General features: G+C 40.2%; 1 protein-coding gene across 5 annotated transcripts; it reads left to right on the top strand.

Annotated features, from left to right (window-relative positions):
• The first annotated feature begins 4,309 nt into the window (after window positions 1-4,309).
• Window positions 4,310-20,834, top strand: lnx2b (ligand of numb-protein X 2b). Of its 5 annotated transcripts, none has more exons than XM_023421697.2 (10): window positions 4,310-4,452; window positions 9,775-10,362; window positions 11,994-12,187; window positions 14,327-14,523; window positions 15,355-15,768; window positions 16,789-16,935; window positions 17,898-18,072; window positions 18,569-18,812; window positions 18,903-19,061; window positions 19,167-20,834. In XM_023421697.2, the coding sequence occupies exons 2-10, from the start codon at window positions 9,953-9,955 to the stop codon at window positions 19,300-19,302; spliced, it is 2,076 nt and encodes a 691-aa protein (XP_023277465.1). In that variant the 5' UTR covers window positions 4,310-4,452; window positions 9,775-9,952; the 3' UTR covers window positions 19,303-20,834. The 5 variants fall into 5 exon arrangements, with proteins under 5 accessions (XP_023277465.1, XP_023277464.1, XP_023277468.1 ...); XM_023421696.2 differs by lacking the exon at window positions 4,310-4,452 and adding an exon at window positions 4,460-4,612; XM_023421700.2 differs by lacking the exon at window positions 4,310-4,452 and adding an exon at window positions 8,667-8,773.
• The last annotated feature ends 1,437 nt before the right edge of the window (window positions 20,835-22,271 follow it).

Here is a 22,271-nt window from a genome sequence, read left to right as displayed (position 1 = left end):
GGGGGGGGTTAGCAAGCTGCTGCAAAGTTTAAGTGTCCCTTAGCAACAGTTAAAAACAAAAGAACAGATACATATGTACTTGTAGTTAAAGTCTGTCTCTTATTAACAGAACAACACCCAGCGAGGTGTCGTACTTGAAAGCTAAAAGAGAAGTTTTTAAATGTCAATACATTTCGTAAAAAGATCATAACGATTGCCTGTTTAGTCAAATATAGCTTATTCCTCTATGCCAGAGACCTCCATTGTTGTCCATCGAATTAATGACATGTTCCCTCATTACGATCAATATGGGCACTGTAGTTTATCTTGAGGTGATCCCTCCCACATTATTTTGCTACTGTAAATACTCGCTACAGCACCAAATGTGCATTAATCCACAGATGAAAATAATCCCAAACGAATGCACTATTTCTACACCTGTCTGAGTAAAAGCTGCTAAACAATTATAGTGGACAGTTGTGTTAGGGGATGGTTTAGCTGTAGGAAAGCACATATTTGTGATCCATTTTTAAAGATTCACATCTTCAGTAAAAACAAATGGGCTTGGAGCTGAGAGCCACAGAAAGTGTGAATGAGAACGTTTTGAGAGATGGACGGTGGCTTTAGTCTCTCCTCTAGGTTTGCTGACAATAACAAAAATGCAGAATACTGTCAGCCTCATCCTCTGATGAAGTTATTTTCAGATAATCAGCTGATACCGCAACAAAGCCACAGAGCTCTGTTTTTAGGTTTTTATTTTTAGTGTGAGCCAACTAGAGCGGTGTCCTCCTAAATTTAGACAAACTTTCACCTCATGTCTGAAAAATAAGGATTATGATCGCTTTCAAATTTGTCTTTGGTTCACATCAAGCCAAGACAATGACAACAAAGTATCAGCAACCTGTTACATCCACGCTCCAATTAAAAGAATTAAGATGTAAGAGGCCTTCATTATCAGTTCTCTCTGAAGCACATCAAAGGCTGCGGTGTAGTGAGAGTGCAGCTGCCCTGATGGTGTGAGTTTCTCCTCTCTCACTCCAGAGGAACTTGTTTGTGTTGAGGATGTTTACTGATCCCAGGAAAGACAAACAGCCTCTTTCTTGTTTGTAGGTACCGCAACCAAACACAGAGCTCTGCGTGTGTGTGTGTGTGTGTGTGTGTGTATATATGTGCGAGAGAGAGAGAGAGAGAGAGTGAGGCAGAGCTTCAGGATGTATTGTATTGTTAGGTCACTGTTTATCTTGTCTCTGTCTTTTCACTCCACTTCCAAGTTTCCCATCAGACACCGACCAAATTCAATGCTGCGAAATACAGTTGGCCAAAAAAAAAAAAAAAATGAGTAAATGATAAATAAAAACACACCAAAAGGCAGTTAAAAACACCAAATGTGAAATATCTGAAACCTGCATATAGTAATTAGGATTTCTTATTATGATAAGTGAGGCTTTTAAATACTTAATTCTAATTATAATAGTAATAAACTTCTTCATAACTCTGTCATGTGTGATCGACAGAAAAAGCAAACATTAAACTGTCACCCTATATTTATGTATCCAACAATTTCTAAAAGAGATTGAGTTTTAATACTTCACCTTAACACATGGTGTCACTCTTTCTCATCTATGCTGATAGTCACTGGACAAACCTCAAACCTCTCCCCAGCTGTTTGTTACCACATGGATCACACACCTTCATGCTGTCGACTTGTTGTAAACAATGTTTTTGGCGTAACTGCAGTACAGTTCTCCAGACTCTTTAGGCCCACGGTTAAATGTTGTTGTTATAACCTGGTTTAAAATGGTTAGAAAGAAGAATCAGAATGGTGTACATTATGCTAATGTTTTGTTTTTTTTAATTGCAGATGTTGAATGTTGTACATTTGGCAAAGCCCTTTTGGATATATGTGATTTTAGATTATATAAATAAATTGACTTGTCTTGTTTTGAATCTTATTCTTATTATCTTGTTGTAAAAATAAATTTTTACTTATTTGTTTTTTATTTTAGTTTGGACTATGATAGCAAATGAATATGTCCACTCTTCTTTTATTCAAGCTGAAGACAAGGTAAAATCCGGGTTAAGCCACTTGTTCACTGAAATGATGACACTTCTCAATCAATCCCATAATTCATGTAATGCTAAGATGATGAGCAGCCTCACTTCCTGTCTGTCTGAAATACAGACCAATTGATGTTTGTATTGTCACCATGGAGTGTCTCATTCTGTGAGCTTGTATCAGCAAATGTCACTTTGTATTGTGGTTTCCTACCACAGATATAAATCCTGGGTGTAACAGGCTTTCACAGAGGTTTTATGGCAGAGACTTCCCTTCCATTCTGCAGGGGGTATGCAGCTTTACGCCGTGTGTTCATGTGTCGCAGCCCTTTTAACTGGCACAGTACCAAAACTAGTATTGTAGTATTTTTCTATCCAGCATCAACGTAACATCACAGTTTCCAGCATCTCAAATATGAGCATATGCTGCGTTGTAAACTCATTGTAAAGTAAATATGTTTGGGTTTTAGGCAAAACACGTTATTTTAAGACGTCAGCTTTGGTTCTGGGAAACTGTGATTGCTATTTTTACTCTTCCTAACATGTTTTAGACATTTTTTTAGATGAATTGTTTAAATAATTAAAAAATAATTAATTGATTGATAATTAAAAAATTGTTGCTTGAATCACTAAAACAGTGACAAATTAGATGAACAAAGACAACAATTATCACAACACAGCCACAGATGTGTAACAATATACAGTCTGAATATACAGTGGTGCATGTTGTGGATATATAATATTGGTGCATTTTGTCTTACATGTCTGTGCTCACTTCCTTGCTGATTACAGATCCATGCAATCTTAATGCTATGTAACATGTCAAACACAAGTTTAAATGCTGTACTACACTGCCATAAAGTCATTACAAATGCCCTTGTGAACTTTCTACATTCAGAAGAGTAAAAATACAAAAATATTAGCCACATTATCCTCACAGCACTCAAAGTAAAAGCAGTTACTATGCAGAGTGGCCAGTTTCATAATAATATATATTATGTTAATGGATTATAATTATCAATCCATTCATGTGTACATCAATTTAAGGTTGCAGCTAGTAAAGGTGGTGCTAATTTTAATGACGGTTTAATGACTGCTGGGTAGCTTGTGAGTTTCTCCCTGGAGATCAAAAAGGTTTTTATCTTAACCTATAATCATACATCACCATTTATTTGTTGATTATATTTTATTTTATTAATGTGAATTTACATAGTGTTATCAAATAAATGCGGTGCAGTAAGAGGTAGCCTCTGAAATGTAATAGAGTAGAAGTAGAAGAAAATTGACAAGACGGCATTATAGGGCGAGGGCCCCAGACCTGCAGGTTTACTCCATTTCATTTCAGTCTATATTATCTGATTCATTGCAAACTTGTTTGAAATTTGTTTCACAGAAGTGGAATGTCAACTATGATATCTTGTAGACTTGTCTTCAGGAGGGACTGAAATCCAATTTGCAGACATTGTGTGCTTTAGTTTATGTTGAGCTCCTTTGTTGTAAAGTTGTGTTTCATCAAATTGCTTTAACTTTTTCTTGGTCAAGTACAATAAGGCTACAATCAATAATTATTTTCATTATCAATTATTTTCACCCAAGTTAATATATTCAAACTGCCTTTACTGTCTGACCATCAGTCAAACATACAGATAATGTTGAGTTTACTATCATGGTAAACTGGGAAACTAGAAGCTGGTACCAGGGAATTATTGGCAATTTTATTTGAAAAGTAACTAAGACTATTAATCATTTGCCAATTAATTTCCTGCTAATCAACTAATTATTCCTGCTCTGTTTGTACAGTGGGGGACAAAAGGGGCCCAGCAACATATTTTTGGGGCCCTCGAGGAAATCTATCTGGCCATGAAAATGGAAATACTCAAGTAAGGTAGACTCAAACATAGTACTTGAGTAAATATACTTAGTTACTTTCCACCACTTACTTTTTGTTGTGTAACATTTTGAAAGCAGATTTTTTTTCTAAAAAAATACTCCATTACAACCTAAACACCTGCATAAACACCCATTTACTTAAGTACATTATCTGAATACTACTTCCACCACTGAATAGACTGTATGTGAACTAAACAGAAAACATGTTAAATATTAGATCTGATCTCTTTAAATGGCTTATTCTGATTCTTATTTAAAGCTTATGTTTCATTGCAGCTCTCTTCTGAATCACAGAGAAGACAACTGTGCATTATGGAGACAGTACAGTGCTGTAGCAGAGCAGTGCAGTGCAGTGCAGTGCAGTGTAGTGTGGTGTGTGTACACCTGCATGGACTTCTTCCTGTGCTGCTGGACGTCTTCTGGCTCGCAAGCACGTCTGCTCGAAACTGGGAGAGTCGCCCAGTCTCCGCCTGTAGGTTGAACTCCACCTGGATCACTGGGCTGCGATTATTCAACAACAGCAATGAGGTAAAAAAAAAAAAAAAAAAACATGTTGGAAACCCTCGGCGGTGTAGCAAGGTGCTGGTCAGCGTCTGTGCTGTTTTAAAATCGTGTTTCACAGAGTTTTACAGCGGTTTCTTTGTTTTAGCCATCGGTTAGCTGCTTCCGGAAAACAACCTTCACACAGGTAAGGCGAGTTTCGGTCTCGACATGAGCAAATTGTGTGGCTTTATGTAAACAAACATGGCAGATAGCCGCCTCAGACTTTCAGCTTTGTACCAAGCCCGTGTTTAATGGTGAAATGTCTTTGTATGAGAGGAGGAAAAGTGAGTTTCCGAGCTTAAGGTGTGTAGCATTTAGCGCTTTTCCCGCAGGTTATGTATGTGCTGAAGGTGAAGCCGTGTCCGTCCGGCTCTGACTTTACCTGCTACATCAACCACGATCCCGTCGGTCCGATACCGATAAAGCCCAACTTTTATGACCTCTTCTGTCATATGGATCTGTCACATAGGTGTAGTGATTAGGATAAAACCAACAGCCTGGGTTGACGTGGTGGGGGGTGGGGGGGAGCGGGCGGGCAGTGAGTTATTTATGGTCCCCGTGACAACACACTAGTGGTGGAAGAAGAACTGATCTTTTACTAAAGCGAAAGTAGTAATAAGCAACCACAATGAAAAATAAGATCCTCCATTACAAGTCAAAGTCCTGCATGCACAATCTTACTCAAGTCATTGGTACAGAAGTACTGGCAGCAAAAAGTAGTGAAAGTATCAAATGTAAAAGTATTAATTATGCAAAATGGCTCTATTTAGCTAAATAGAGCCATTTTGCATAATTAATACTTATTACTAATTAATAGTTTATACTTATAGTTTAAACTATAACAATGCATATTTTATCAACAGATTGTCTGTTTTACATACAATGTACTGGACTAAAAAGTACAATATTTCTTCATGAATGCAGTGGAGTAGAAGTATAAAATTGCTTAATACTTAAAGTATAAGTACCTCAATTTAACTACTCTTCTTAAGTAAATGTACTTAGTTATATTCCACTATTTCCTCTATATTAATTCTGTTTAATGCTTCTTTATTCTTGTACTCCACCACATCTGAGGGTGAAATATTAGCCTATACTTTTTATTTTACTAATTATTTGACTGTTGCAGTTATTGGTTACTTTGCTGATAAAGATTTTACATACAAAACGCATGATAACTGTATAAAATATGATGCATCCTGGGCTGTAACTTATTATTATTTTCATCTGTCAATTATTTTCTCTATCAATTGATCCTTTCTCCACTGGTAACCATCACATGTGTGATGTTTCTGATTAACCTTGAGTAATATTTCAGTCAAGTAACAGTACTTCAGTTTGAGCATAATATTGTTGCATTTATGTCACTTTTGAAATAGCTGTTTCAAATACCCAGACAACAGAGGAAACACTTTTTTATTGTTGAATTCTTGGGAACTGAAGGAGCACCGAGAAAGTTGAATGAGCTCTGGATCCCACAACTGTCATACTTGATCTTTATCTTTGAGGAAAATCAATCATCAGCTGAGTATTTGTATCTGTATTTTTGTATAATTCCTTGCGCTGTGAGAAAATGAGCAGAGGGCTTTGTTTATGACTGTAGCCTTCTGCCCTTTATGCGCAATACAATAGCGATATCCTAAGTGAAAGCCATGGGTGGTGTTTGTTAGGCATGTGCAGTCTGGCTGCTGTACAGTGGGAGGCACAGGAGCCCTGTCAACATAAGATTAACCACCTCCATGTGTGACTTTTTCGTGAGACACTGGTACAGCAATACACGTGAGTCTGTTGTGAGGCTGAGAATCCAGCTGGTTTGGTTGTGTTCATTTACAAAACTCTTTGGGGAATGATGGTTTTAACGTCAATCAGATGGTTTCTGTTGTTGGAGTTGTTTTCTTCCCTGCATATAGATACACAATGCAAATATTTGTCATCATGTTTAAAGCAGGGGACTTTGCATGTTGTTGCTATAGCAACAGCCAATGCTTGTTACATAATTTCAATAATTTAGTTCAAAATAGATAAATAGATGGCATTTTAATTTGGTTATAAATGAAATGTTATGTTAAATTTAAGAGAGAAAATATCCATGCAGCTCCAGTGATAAGAAACGCGATAAAAGCGGAATCTTGGACGTGTTAGAGATTTCCACTCGATGAACTCATACTCAGACACTGATGAGTAAAGTCTTTCACCTCTGGCTAGGAATTTGGTTCATTTTCCATTTCCTGTGTAGTATTTATGTGTAATCTCTATTAGTGGTGCCAGACACCGGTGTAAGGTAAGAGGGTAGACATGACATACCTCCTGTCTCATGGACTGGGGAGATTATTTGTCTAATGTGGCCTCACCTGTGTTCACTGAGGGAGTGGCAGCACATGTGACTCACTCATATCAACCATCGGTGCGAATCACTCGGCTCAGCTCTGATGGAACGCCACCATGGGTAATCCTCTGGAGACTGGAGGACACTGTAGGGCCACAGACATTTCTCCCAAAAGCTTAGTCTGTCACATGATTACAAGGCATTTCCATTTGGAAAAGGCATTCCCTCACCAAGCCTGGTTGTACTGAACTTTGGTTGGCTCTAAACCTGTAAAAAAAACACATTTCACCCCATCTATTGCAAAACTCATTGTGCTAGTTTAATAAACATGGACTTTAACTCTATTCAGAAATGTTGTTTGAGGTGTGGGAGTTTGGGAAATAATTTTCTTCCTCTAGTGTAGGATTAGGATTAATCTATATCTGTACTTGTTATGTAGTCAGAAGATAATAAAAAATGTCCTATAGCCCAAGGTTATTTCTTTAGGTTGCCTGTTTGAGCTGCAGCTAACAATTATTTTCATTATCAAACTGCCAGTCCATTTCTTTATTCATTGATTTTGGCTGGTCCAAAACCTAGAGATGAGAAATGATCAAGCAACTGTTAAGGAATGTTTGGCTGTTTTTCTTGATAAATAAAATTAATCAATTAAAACAATTGAACATTAGTTTTCTGTTCATCGACTAATTGTTTCATCTCTTTATTAAGTCCAGGCAATATTTCATGTACAGTGTCAGAATATTGTAATTTCCCAAAGCAAGAAGGTGACGACTTCAAAATGATTGTTGTCGGTCAAAAACCCAAATATACTCACTTTACAGTGATATAAAGCAGAGAAAAGCAGCAAGGCTTGCATTTTAAAAACGGTCAGTAGTGAGTGAGTAATTGATACAGTGACAAATCAATCAACCAACTAATTGTTTCTGTGCTACACTTTTTTACATTGTGCTGTACCATTTTGACTAATCGCTGTTTCACGTGGAGGATTCCAAGAAAGATGAGCACCTTTATTGATTTTGTGCTGTATCCTTGAGAAACATAGTGATGTACTGCTGTGTTAGTGTGGTTACAGTGGTCATTAATAGACAGCTTCAGAGCCAGCTGCCTTTGGAAAGACTCTGTGTTCAGCTGTGACTTCCAGAAAGCAAATAGTACACCTAAGCGATAAAGAAGGAATTTGATGGGAGTGAAGGTGCGAGTGTTTTAGTGACAAGAGAACCGGCTGTGCTCTTTTGCGTTAGAGCAGCGCAGTGTATTCAATGTAAGTGTGTATCTCTGGTTTCTCATTCGTGCACAAGGTCGTGTAGTTTCTAAATAAATGGAGCATAGCCTGGTTTCTACTCTGCTTCTCTCCCTATGCTACAGGATCCATGACCCCTATCCATTACAGGAGGAGGTATCACTTGCACAAAGTAAAGACAAAGAGAGAACGAGGGCCTGTAAGACCTCAGCCAGACTGCATGTATGTGGAAAGATTTGTGTGTACACATATTTGTAATCAGGCTTGTGTGTTTGCAATCAGTCATTCAGCTACTGAGAGTATTTTACCTGTGGTAGTGCAACATCAGCAGTCTAAGTCCCCACCCCCAAGCGTGTACACACACACACACACACACACACACACACACACACACACACACACACACACACACACACACACACACACACACACACACACACACACACACACACACTCACTCTGACAGAGGCCTTTCCTCTCACTCTGCCTAGTTACACCAATTCCCCTCTGCATTCCTCACACCGGTGCAGTCAGAGCTCATACACATCCACACTCATGCACACAAATATGTGTCCACACATACGCACACCCACCCACACACACACACACATTATTCTGACGGTGTGCTGCTGGAGAGGCAGGGCTCTGGTTTCATTCGGGCTTCAGGCAACTGCTAGGCTAGAGTCTTGTGTTTGCGTGTGGTGGCTACTGGGCGCTTGACAACAAAGATATCATCTCGGGTGAGTCGCTCCAAGGTAATCACACTGAAGATAAAGCAGTCCTTTTGTGCCTGAAATCTGGACTGGGGTCACAAAGGGAAGGAAACTGAAGGTATTGAGTTCATTGTGGTGGCTTATTTAGTCTTTTTCACATGTGGTACTGTGCAAGTGAAAAGTTTTCTATACTCCTCTGTATATTTAAGATGAAGTCATAGTTCTTAAGGTGGTATTTGGAGGTGCTTTGTGCTTTTCTGTCCCACTGTAGCCCCTCAGACAGCATGAAGTGATCCCTGTCAAAGTGTTTAGGTCAAAAGTCCTTGCATATGTTGTAAAAAAGCTATTTATTATAACTTAATGAGATTTTCTTTTAACCATTATGAACAGTAAATGAATGTTCACCCTTTTCATTCCATTAAAAATATGCTGTGGTCTCTTTGAAGCCCTCTAACCCTACTTCTAGTAGATGAAGTCAGTCTTGAAGGTGGATTTCATGAGATCTAACTCAGTGTATTTGGTGTGATTCATGAAATGCCACTTTATTTGTTAATGTGTGGAGTAAGCAGCCAAAAGTTTCACCAAAGAATGCTGTTGTTAATCAGTACTCTCCTTATGAGAGGGGAATTAAAGGAGATTAAGTGCGGCACAAAGGGATGGAGACCGCTGCTGATTGGGTGCAAGGGGTCATTAGTGATGGGGGTTGCATTTCTGCCCAGTTCATTCAAAATTTGTACTCTCGTGTAGTGCCATGCCTTTGTTCCCTCCCATTAGCAGGGGTTTGACTTTAGTCCGGTTCTCCTGCCTCATTTCACAGAGTTTAGCCCTTTCTGTGTGAGAATGGTGACTTTTAGTTGAGATGAGAATTCCTTTTGTCCCTCAGGAAACTCGCTGAGAGGAAGCAGCTGCGGCTTGCTGCCATATTGCTGCTGCTCTGTGGATTTGTCATTTCCTGTGGAGCTGGCCAGTTTGAGTAGGAATAGTTCAATTTCTGCAGTAGACTTTACTGTGTTTCTCTTTCTCAACAGAAAATCAAAATGAAGTCGAGGAGATACCTTTGTTGACTCCGGATCATTGTTTCACTTTCACCATTTGAATGGATTCAGCTTTGGACATGCAGACATAGACTTACAAAGTATACTGGACACAGTTTCTGAGGAGATAAGAGGACGCAGATCTGAGGTTTGGACTGAGCTCCCTCAGCCAATGGCTACATTAGAAACCAAAGTGACCAGCAGCAGCAGCAGCACTGCAGGTCTCTCGTGGGCGCGGGTATGTAAGGAGTGTGGCCAGCAGCACGAGAGCCAGGACAGTCACCTGTACGAGTACCAGGACGAGGTAGACGATGAGCTGGTTTGCCACATCTGTCTGCAGCCCCTGCTCAGACCTATGGACACCCCTTGTGGCCACACTTACTGCTTTCATTGTCTGAGCAACTTCTTGAAAGAGCAGGACTTCTGCCCTGTGGACCGCCAGCGGCTGCAGTTACATCAGTGTCGTCCCTCCAGCCTGCTGGTCAGGAACCTGCTGGACAAGCTGACTGTGATGTGCCCTCACTCTGAAGAGTGCCTGCAGCAGATGCAGCGCTGTGAGCTGCAGCCTCACCTGCACAACAGGTAAAGATCTGGGGGGTGGGGTTGTTAAAAGGTCATTACAGCAGTTGCAGTGGATATTGTTTGACTTTTACCGGGTTAAAATGATTGGACACAAATGGCAAAACCACACATATCAGCACATTTCACTATCAACATACTCTTTCACCCAGAATATAAAGACAATGCATGGATGATGTAAGAGAGGGGGAGACGTTCCTGGATTTCATCAATATGTCAAGAGGTACTGGGAGGCTTTTAGCAAGGATTCAAGGAATTAGAGGCACAGGTTCAGGGGAATACCAAGGCATATAAATCTCATCAGGGAGAACCTGTGAATACGTCATAGTATACTATAGCACCAGGTGGTGAGCATATCAACAAAGCAGTGAGTACAGATAATAATTTGTAGCTACAGTAGATAATGCTGTATAAACAAAACCTCACACCTGACAATGACAGTTACTTTCACAGTTGAATTACATTACTGAAGATCCAGTGTGTTTAATGTTATGTTGATGTTTGTCTCTGTCGCTCTCTTTAAAAGGTCATTAAAGGAACAGTTAGAAAGATCGGGAAATATTAATTGCTAATTATTATTTGCTTTCTTGCCATGTTAGATTGGAAGATTGATAGCACTTTCGTCACTTTCGCCAGATGCCAGATAGCTTAGCTTAGTTTAGCTTAGCATAAAGACTGAAAGTATGGGGAAACAGCTAGCCTGGCTTTGTTCAAACGTAACAAAATCGTAGTTTCGGTGCCTCTAACGTTTGTTGACTCCTTACAAAATTGAAGTGTAAAACTGAGTCGTTATTTTTTGTATGAATTAAACAAACAAGACGTAACATGCTAATTAACTTGAGAGGTGCTGCAAGGTTAACTGTTTCCCCTGTTTCCAGTCTTTGTGTTAATCTAACCGTATCACACAGCAAAAAAAGCAAAGACACTTATTTCCCAGAATTTCTTTCATTTCTTAAAGTAAAGTGGATTTATTACAGTATATTGTGAATTGCATCAAATATCTGCTATCCACACACGCGCTGCGAGCACGTATCTCCACTTGAAGATAAACATAATATCTTATTTTTATCAAGTCATGACAAAAGAATTCTGACTGCTTCTCAGGAATGTAAAATTACTGTCATTAGCCTTGTCTGTTTGTTTCTTATTCCTGGTAGCGGAGGTCAGTCGTCTTGTTTCTCACATGGCCAGTGTGGTGCTTATCATCCCAGCCATTACGCAGTCAGTTGTGGGTGGCAGATTGTCATGCTGCAGCCTCTCTGTGCAAACAATGAGGAGGCAAAGTTCAGGCATGAGGAGCAAGCAGCAGTCCCAGCACTGTGACTGACTTAATCAGACTCAACCTGTCTCACCCAGACACCCTGCAATGCAGTGAAATTGTCTATTAATCTGCATAGTGCTTCTCTTTTAAATTTTGTACAAAAAGACACTCTTTCTCTCTTTCGGTCTCCTCTTTCCCCTCAAAAAACATGTAGTATTTATTTTCTTTTTCCCTTTTTCTGTGGCCATCCATTCCTGCCACTCCTCGGTAACCAGAAACATTCAAGATCATCCCTTTTCCATTATAAAGATGGTTATTCACATGTGTTGTTTCTAAAAGGAAAATGTCAATCATCACCCATGTCTTTCCACAGATGTCCTGTTTTTAGAAAACTAAGGGAGGAAGCAGAGAAGAGGAAGAGGCCCTCGTGGAATGAGTTAAAAGGACGTAAGGGTGACGGGGAGTCGTCTGGTGATGCCAAACATTCAGCAACTCTGTCTCGAAATCCCACCCGCGATCAGCCCGAGCCTGGTCTGATTAATCCTGCCTATGAGGAAAGTGAGGACGGTATGAAGTCATCTTTATCTTTTATAACAGCCACCATTATAACAGTGACCCAGTCCCCCTGTCTGTGTTTAGTGCAATCATGATAATTAGAGTGACCACTGCTTAGGAAATGACCACTTCTTAGGAAAAGATTTTCAATAGGACGCTGGCGATACTGTGTGGCAGTGACAGGGAACAATGTTTATAGAAGCTCTCAGATGTAACGGAAATAGTTTCCCTGCCAGGTTGATTGCAGAAAACCTAAATCCTCATGCCCGTCCCCTTCAGTGGGGGGCGGTTGTCAGAGCACACAGACGGGAATTGCTGATGTTTTTAGCCTCAAGGTTTTGATTCTGAGTCTGTCACAGGTGAATCATCAGCCTTGCTGTAGAGACATGTACCAGCTCACAGAATTTTTTTTTCCAACCTGAACCAGACTCATCACAAAGAAAAACCTTTAAAGCCCCTTAAAAGCCAGTTCCACAGACCAAAGTCCACTTAAACATAGTTTCCAGGCAACTGGCAAACAGTTTCCCCAGAGACGTTTGCATTGTTGTCAATATCTTATCTATTTCAGTCAAATTACTGCTGTATGCTCTTAAAATCAGTAAATACCTAAATGAAATGAGCTCATACTTTTAGATTTAATCATGTCATATATGTACTGATTGTTGTTGGTTTTTTTCCAAATGTCAGCATGTTGACTCATCCAGGTTATTCTATCTCTGCAGTCGGATCAATTCATGCCTTTGTGATGCTGGTGGGACCGAAAAGATTGGCAGCACTGCTGAGGAGTTAGCTGTAGCGTGTAAATACTTGTATGGTCTGTGTGTACGCACAGACCAGCTCCAAGGCTGAGATACTCTCTGTAGTTCAGTCTGCTGAGACGCTCGCTATCTTACTGTGATGATAACACGCTGAGGTCGACTCTGTTTCACTGTTTCCTGTCTATGTTACCGTTCGGTGTGAAATGTGTAAACAAACGTCACCTCAAAAGCAGGTTATTGGTTCACAAACTACATTGTGTAATTTCATGCATGTCTCTACATGGAGAGATATACCCCAGAATCTTGCTTAGTAAAGTTGGAGTTAGATGAGACTAAATCTTGTTCTGCCATTTTAAAAGGATAATTCCAGTTAGTTACAACGTGTGTCATATTTCCATAGCTCCGGCTGTCACTTCTGCAGGTTGTAGTAACATTGTTAAGTAACTGCTGAGATCTGGGAACATGGCGATGTCACTATAAGAAAGTCTAATGTGGTCAAATGATCCAAACCACTTTATTTGGTTTGTGAAAGCAAATGTGAGGGCACTTGAAATAATCCCTCGCTGCACAGGAAAACTGTGTGCATGCATAACAGTAAGTATGGGAGGATTCGTTTGAATCAGGATGTTTACAAAGAACAATTTGGGCAAAGATTTTACCCTTTTCCTGTGTTTCCTCTTCCATATAAATTTATCTAACCTTGAGTTTCTGGAGTCATGTCATGAAGGGAGAAGCAGAGAAAACCATTTGAAAATGCTGATGTGGGGCTTTCAATTGTATCCGTACACCGTAAAACATTTTTGAAAGAAATTTTTAAAACTGTATTATTAATATTTCCACTGATTTACAGGTATAATTAGATTTTCAATGAAATAGAAATACAAATACAAGTTGGGATTAAATCGCTTCATGTGTAAATAGACTGTATGTCTCACATTTTTCTTCTTTTTTTGTGTATAAATAGTAAAGGAATATTATTACAGCCATGAACAATCAATATTTGGATTGATTGTTTGGGTTCCAATGCCAATACTTTGTTAAACTGAGAAAATGTTAAGTCAGACTTGTAGCTAGAGAGATTAAACCTGTTTAATATGCCACTGTTGGACTTCTTTTCAGTGATGTTACCACATTCCCAGATTTCAGCTCATCAGTTTGAAGAGTACAATGTAATAACTTCTGGTTGGAATAATGACAAAAAGGAGGAAAATAAGACCTAAGTTGTAATAGACCAGAAATGTCTTATTTTTTGGCTAGCACACTGATCTTCAAACTGTATTATCATGTGTTAATCGAGGGCAACTGAGCTGTGGAACGTGGAGAATTTGCTTCATGAAAGATGGAAATGCAGCCATATTTATTCCACCTGCTTCTCTGTTTCTCTTCCCTCCAGACAACACACCTCTGCGGTCTAGTCTGGTGGCCGAGGCCAACATGGTGGAGTTGTTCAGAGAGCCGGAGGAGGAGCTGGGCTTTCGCATCGTGGGGGGGAAAGACACACCTCTGGGGAACATCGTCATCCAGGAGATTGTGCGGGACTCGCTAGCAGCTCGTGATGGCAGACTGGCCCCTGGGGACCACATCTTAGAGGTGTGAGAGACTCATAAACTAAATGAGGGAGGTGCTGAGATAATATAGCCCGTCACGTCAAGTATTCATCTCCTCCTCAGCATAGGAATTCAAACGTGTTCTGGTAGTGACACAGTTCAAATCAACATATTTCTGCATAAACACCTTGTCAGTGCGTTCTCATGGCATTGTAAACACCATGTTTTTTAGCAGGGAATGGGAAAGTAGATATTCAAGATAAACAAGTTTTAGCTCCATGGTAACGAGGAGTGGTTTGTACTGCTGGGAACAAACGCGTAAACGACTTCACCTGGTTGCTTTCACTGATTGACTTCCCGCCTTTCTGTATAAGAGAGTCAATGTTCAAACATGAAGTGACCTCAAATTTAATTATTTGTTATTTTTGAAAGGGTTATGTAACCAGAGTTATTATGAAACTATGTCATGAGTTTTCTTGAAGTGGTGATAACTTATTTTGCCATTTAAGGCTGCAACGGTTACTGTATTTTGAGTATCGATTAACCTGTCGATTACTTTGTCAGTCCGACCTAGAAAAGCAGCTTTGACAGGCTCTTCATCTAAACATTGAACACAAGCTGACCAGTATTTGTTATGTTCTGGTCATTATAGTGCATGAACCAGGCAAAGAGAGTTAGTTACAATATAAAAGTGAGCTGTCACAACTTTAAACAGAATTAAAAGTCAACTTTAGACTTCCACTCTTTGGCTGACAGTAACACAGTTATCTTACAGGAAAAACAACATAAACAATTCACTTTTCTGCTTGATAAAAAAAAAAAAGTTTCACTGACTGTGTTGTTGCTGTTTCTCTCTGTGATGTTGTGTATCCAGGTGAATGACGTCAGCTTGGCTTCAGTCCCCCACGCCCGGGCCGTTGCTGTGCTGCTGCAGCCTTCCCTCCTCAGACTCACCGTGATGCAGGAGAAAGGTTTCAAATCAAGGGATCCACGGGCTGATCATCACCCCTCCTCTTCCATCATATCACACAATCCCCACGGCAACGCTACCTCCAATCACAACCCCGGCACAGTCCTCCAGGTGATGCTGATGAAGAGTCAGCGCACCGAACCGCTCGGCATCAAACTCATCCGTAAGTCGGATGAGAGCGGGGTTTTCATCCTGGACTTGCTGTCGGGCGGTTTGGCAGCCAAAGACGGAAAACTGAAGAACAATGACAAAGTGTTGGCCATTAATGGACATGACCTGAGGCATGGTACACCTGAGAGCGCTGCCCAGATCATACAGGTATATTTAATATATATTATATTATAAACTCTCTGCATTATCAGTGACCATTCTTTAAAACATGCCATAACTTTGAAGATTGATTTCATTCTTTCTACGCTGCCATTGTTTTGAGTTAATTTTTGTATATTGAATATTTGTGTAATAATGCGATTGTGAGAACGGACTCATCTGTTCTGAGCTATGTTCTGAGAAAATCAACCCAAGAGCAAACAACACACCAACAGGGGACACTACGAAATGAATCATCTGAATTATGAAGTTGAATCATTAAAACAATAGCTTTTCAGCTGTCAGTTCTTATAGATTGTTAGTTTGTCTGCATCTGCTGTTCCGGTTTCCCACAAGCATTTAAATGCAGCACCAAGGAAGACTTACAGAACAACCACTGCTTCCAATTACCGTGCAATGATGTAGCATTAACAAAACAAACCTGAAAGCCTTGAGCCTTGCTAGCTCATAAGCCGCAGCGCTCATTACACCACACAATGTGAAAGTGATTAATAAAAGCAAACACGATAGTCTTATAAGTAGTTTTGCTACTAATGTGACGAATTTAACAGGATTTAAACCTAAAGAGCCTGAATTTACTCCATCACTGGTAATATGCCAGTCATGAGAGCTTTAAGTCTGATAGTGGCAGTCAAGGGAAAGGTCCAGGGGTCACAAAATTCACTCAAAAGAATCTTGAGGGGACTTTGAATATTCAAACAAAATGTCATGGCTTTGCAAATGGTTCTTGTCCAGATATCCTGCTCGGAAGGAAAAGTGACAGATGGGCCAATATTGCCATAGACTCCACTGCTGGCAGAGTTAAAATAAAGTTGTCTAAGTGCATTAAATGTGATGGATTAGTCGAGCAAGTTTTGGGTCTCTGCGAGTTGAATTCCATCCAGGAATTACTCTGAACCAAGGTGCTGCCAGCAAGGTAGCAAATCAGTCTAAAGTGGAATATCTATGGCATGGGAAATGGTGTTGTATATGTATTTCCTGTGGAATTAATTGCTTTTCTGCAATTAGGCCAGTGAGGTGCGTGTGAACTTCGTGGTGATGAGACCTTCAGAGTCTCAGGAGGAAGGAGGAAGCAGCAGAGAGGGACAACACAACAGAGCAGCCAGGAGGGCGCCTGAGCCACAGTACTTCAGACGCCAGTCCACCTACATGAAGGTAACGCAGAACATTTCCTAACAAATGAATGCTCAGACTAAAAGAGATTGCTCCTGGCCTCCTTTTTATAGAAAACATTTATAAATCCATCTTAATTTTGCCCTGGACAGCTGTTGACAGCTGGAATTGTAACTTGTTTTTAATCCACTAACCACAATGCTGGTTGCAGTATATTACAAACTTTACATGTTTCTATTAACACAGTGTAGTTGTGATAATAGCTCCTTTGTCAGTCACACTAAGTTGTACCATGCACTGTCAGTAGTAAGAATAACCCCCCCCCCCAGTTGGGGGTGAGACGCTTTGAGAGCAGACACCTGCGTCGGTGAGCAGAGATGAAAGCCATTCTCTGGGGCCTCCCTCTGTCCTGATCAAAAGGCCTGGGGTGCTGCTCACTCTGCCGCTACAGAGCCACTGTCTTGTTGTTTTTTGGTTGTTCCTTTGGGTGGTAGAGGATCAAAGCTGGTAACAGTTAGCTTTCGCCTGCAGAGTCGAGCCTTTTCGTCTTGCTGGGGGGGATGGGTTCCCTGCTGGGGGGAGGAAGAGCCCCCACCTCCCCCAAGCTTCCCTTCTGATGGTTTACAGACTCCAGAGAGAAACAAGGAGGCTGGTTGAAACTGTCATTTTCCACACATCTTTTCCACTACGAGAGCTGAGTGTGGATCCTCACACGTTACCTCCACCCTAACCTCTCAGCCCCATCTCAAATGTTTCACATTTGTTTCTACGAGTGGTTTTGTGAGGGGAATCAATTAAGTCAAAGGATCCTGGAGAGGCAATTTATTTGACAGCACAGGCTTCATGCATGTTATGTCAGACAGGACGGGATAAAACAATTATTCCTGTGGAGAATTTGTTACACACGTCCTGAACAAGGCTTGCATAATTTTATACATCCACTGGTGATGTTGATCAATATGTTTGTAACTGTTTCATATTAATTTGTCTCATTGTTCATATAGGATCCTCCAGGTGGGTTTTCCAGCCAGGAGAAGACTGTGAGCCTGAAGAAGGAGCCTCGGCTTTCCCTGGGCATCACCATTGCTGGGGGGAGGGACTGTCGCAGCCGCCTGCCGGTTTACATCACAAGTGTGCAGCCTGTCGGCTGTCTGCACCGGGATGGCACCATCAAAAGAGGTACGAGCAGCATCTGGTGATCTGTGATTTTGACTTTTAATAAAGAGTTTTACTTGAAGATGATGATGTTATAGACATTGTTCATTGTGGCTGCAACTAATGATTATTTTCATTACTGGTTAATTTGTCAGATTATTTTCTTGATTGATTGATTCTTGATTTTTGCTTAAATAAGTATTTTTCAATTACAAAGATAGTTGTTAATGAATTTAATATCAATCAATAAATGGATTAATCGACTGATCATTCAGCCCTTGTCATGACTAAAACATGCAGGAATGGGGTCAGTTCATTATATTTAAACTTAATTGTGTTGAAATATTTGGATAAATACACTATAACAGCAAGAAACTGTTAACGGGAAACAATTTCCAGTTATGTTTTCAAATCTATTACAATGTGACAAATGGCTGAGTAAGAAAAGGGCAAATCTTTATTCTTTAATACAATATGTTGCATTGTCCATGTCCATGTCCACATCGTCATGTTTCCTTAGGTGACATTCTGCTGAGCATCAACGGTGTGGATCTGACCCAGTTGACCTACAATGAGGCGGTCTCTGCGCTGAAGGCTCAGACAGCTCAGTCCCAGGTGGTGCTCCGTGTCATCCAGACCCTCTCCGAGGACTCAGAGGACGAAACCGAGGCTGCCAACAAGGACGAACTGGACCCCATGGACGACCCACGCGATGACACCCTCAACTGGACGCCGCTGTGGACTCGCTGGTTGGGATTGCCCAGGTGGAACAGCTTTCATTAACACCACTTAAACTGTATTCTGTTCATGTTTATGTGAAAGAGTTCGCTCTGACTCTGCCCTCATCGTTTCAGTCACATGCACTGGTGCCGAGACATTGTCCTGCACAAGACCAACAACGAGAGCTGGGGCTTCAGTATCGTCGGTGGCTACGAGGAGAGCCACGGCCAGCAGCCTTTCTTCATCAAAACCATTGTGCCTGGTACACCTGCTCACTTTGACGGACGCCTCAAGTAGGTTAACCCCAATTTGACCTCCATATGATGCAATCAGCTCCCGTATTCTGTCATCACTCTTACTGGCCACTCTCCACGATAATCACCTGTGCTTCCCTCCAGGTGCGGTGATGAGATCGTTGCGGTGAATGGAGCCACAACAGTGGGAATGAACAACTCATCTCTCATCCCCATGCTCAAGCTGCAGAAGAATAAAGTCACACTGACAGTGGTGTCCTGGCCTGGCAGTCTAGTGTAGAAAACACACATTCACTGTCTTTTTCCTTCTCTCTCTCTCTCTCTCTCTCTCTCTCTCTCTCTCACACTCACAGCCCTGTTCAGCTGCATTCTTGACTGGGCCACTCACTGTCGCTTCCATATTTGTTTGGTTACATTCTTGTTAATCTTTTGAGCAGTTATGTAACACAGAACATGTGTGTACATAAAAGCCATCCTGTGTATAATGGTACCTGTTTGTCTCAGTGCTCGGTGCGCTCGCACTGCAGTTTAGTCAGGGTGCAAAAATGATGACAATCAGTGAATTATATGCTAAGGACAAACTGGAAGGATCATTTTTTGAAACACCTTTTTGATCTTCCTCTGAAGCTTTATCTATATTTTTGCTTACCTGTTGGATAATGTTATCATTTAGTCATGACTTGATTCAAGTGATTCACGCTAACAGCCTCCAAAGATGAAATGTAGAGCTTACAGTACAAGTAGACAGTTGTAATGATGAATTATAGTTCACTTTGTATAACAAAATGGCTGCTGATTGTAAAGACCAATGCCAAAGACAGAAAAATCATCCTCTCTTGTACCTGTTGTATCACTAGTGTGATTTTATCAACTTAATTTAAATTGCACTTTGAAATCGTGCAACGACTGATGAAGCCATGAGAAATTGAAGTAAATTGAATCAATTTTTTTAAGAATAAAATCAACAGCTACGGCCACATTGTGTTACAAAAAGAGACGCATTTTAACAGTGGGTTTGTTGGAAAGCTAAAGAAAAGATCTACAGTCACCTTTGGTCTAACACTTTGGTGCTGGCAGGCTTAAAAGACGCTGGAAAATCTAAGGTCCAGTCTTATCTAAGCCATAAAAGTAATCATCAATCTACATGGAACACTTAATCTGAACTGCATTGGTAAAAAACACATTGGATCCAAGTTTATTTCCTGTTAGCTCTTGATTTTAGCAATTCTGCAACAGGAAATAAACATGGACACAGTAATGTTTTTGTTTCAAACTGTGAGTGGGTCTATTGAAGCAAATAAATCTGTGATGGATGTTTAGTTTTTTATCAAAGTGTCGTTAATCCTTAACGAGACAACTTCTCATTCATCTTTTGATTTATTGATTGATACATGTACCAGTGCTCTGTATTTATTTCAAATGATATAATGCCTCATATTGAACAACTCTGATAAGCGGGTGCCTTGTTGATATTGAAGGACAAACGAGAATGTATACTTGCCTTAAATTGCCACTCTACCAAAATGTGTTTTCCCTCATTAATTCCTCTTATTATTTCCTCTCATTATATTCTGTTTAAATTAATTCAAAGGTGAATGGCCTAGTCCAGATAAAATGGTTTTACCTCGTTCTTTTTGTTTCAGCACATTCCCAGTGGCCTTCCTTGTGTCTTAACTGATACAAGACTTATTGAACAGTTCAGAGTATTGTCACAGAATTAGTTCTGAGTCAGAGTGGCATTAGTTATAAATATTAGTGTATGCCTTGGCCCATCCACTTTTTCATTATGTTCAATAAAATCATATTAAATCATGTTGTTCTTCTGTTTATCAAGTCTCTAATTGCAATGTGGGGGATGTCCCTTGTCTACAGTGGCATGAATGGTAAAGCAGCTCCAGCAAGATCCCAGGAAAAAAAAACATGGGGGAGGAAGTTCCTCAGTACAGCAATCCAGCAGTTTTTGTTAGTACAAAAAGTGAATCTCAAATATTTCCTCTTATACAGCTGATGTGGTGGGAAATGGTGCAGAATCACTACACAAGTTAAATTTTATATAAATGTTACTGAGCTGCTATTGGTGAACAAATTATGATCATATTGGATTTGTTATGCCACATTCCCTCAGAACATAGTATTTACAGTAAACTACAATATGAGTGCAAATGGTGCTTTACCAGAGGCAGAAATGTCCAATAAGTTGTACAGTGACCCCTGGTGGACACAAACTGACTAATTTTAGACTCTCAAAACATTTTCCCCCATATGACATGTTTGCTCAGAAGTCATTATACATACATGCGAAATCAAAGGTGACCAAACATAGGTTCTTAAAATGACTGTACCCCATCGAGGTACAAAGAAATTGTAATGCATTAAATAAGACTAATGATTATACTGCAGTGAGTGTGTACAGAGTGTACAGTTCAAGTTTGTGAATATCTACATGTTTAAACACACACGCACAGGAGTGCTTGACTTTCTCACTCATTCACAGCCTCTCCTGGTCTATCGCACACACACAGACACATTTGTGTTTGTGTATGCAAACAGACCAGACAGTAAGACCAGTACAACTAGCTGTAAAAGCAGTAAGTACATATGAAAGTCACACACACAGACACTCACCATAGTATCAGTGGTATGCCGCATGGATAGCCAGTGGTGAAAGGGTTACTAGTTTACTAAAAGTCATAATACTACAATAGACAAATACTCCAGTGCAAGTTAAAAGTCCTGCATTCAAAATTCTACTGGTTTTCTGTGGCTCCCCTGTTCGATTTGTCACAGGACTTTGGTGGTAAATCCCAGCAGAGATTTGCACAACTCCAACCTGAGCAGGTCCAATCAGCCACATAACTGAGAGCAGCTGTGTAGGTCAAACCAAAGTAACTACTCACTATACTTGTTAGATAATTGTATTGGAGTATAAAGGGTCATATTTCCCTATGAAATTTAGTGGAGTGAAAGTATAAATCACCATAAATTGGAAATACCCAAGTAAATTACAAGTAACTAAGCATTATTCGTAAACTGTTACTGAAGTTCAGTACTTACAACACAGGGTAAATGTACTTTTCACCACTGTGATTAATGACGATCAAGCGGATAGCTGGCAGAATACAATGTACGTAATGCACTTCACATGGTGTACATCAAAGTTAATTTAAATAAATCTGCATGTCACAACTAATATTTCTCACACGTGAAATTAAATTACATGTTTTGGGATTTCAAAGATCAATTAACCAA

This window comes from Seriola lalandi, unplaced genomic scaffold (genome assembly GCF_002814215.2).
Source record: "Seriola lalandi dorsalis isolate HSWRI2012SDOR001 ecotype SW California unplaced genomic scaffold, Sedor1 jcf7180002054673, whole genome shotgun sequence".
Lineage (NCBI taxonomy): Eukaryota > Metazoa > Chordata > Actinopteri > Carangiformes > Carangidae > Seriola > Seriola lalandi.
The sequence above is the reverse complement of the archived record's forward strand: the minus strand, read 5'-3'. Positions and strand labels throughout refer to the sequence as shown.

Bases quoted from the DNA above. Each gene is read 5' to 3' on its own strand.
- lnx2b (XM_023421697.2), top strand. From the start codon at position 9,953: ATGGCTACATTAGAAACCAAAGTGACCAGCAGCAGCAGCAGCACTGCA. The intron at 15,769-16,788 runs GTATATTTAATA...TTCTGCAATTAG, and splicing joins GCGCTGCCCAGATCATACAG to GCCAGTGAGGTGCGTGTGAA. The intron at 18,813-18,902 runs GTGGAACAGCTT...TCATCGTTTCAG, and splicing joins CGCTGGTTGGGATTGCCCAG to TCACATGCACTGGTGCCGAG.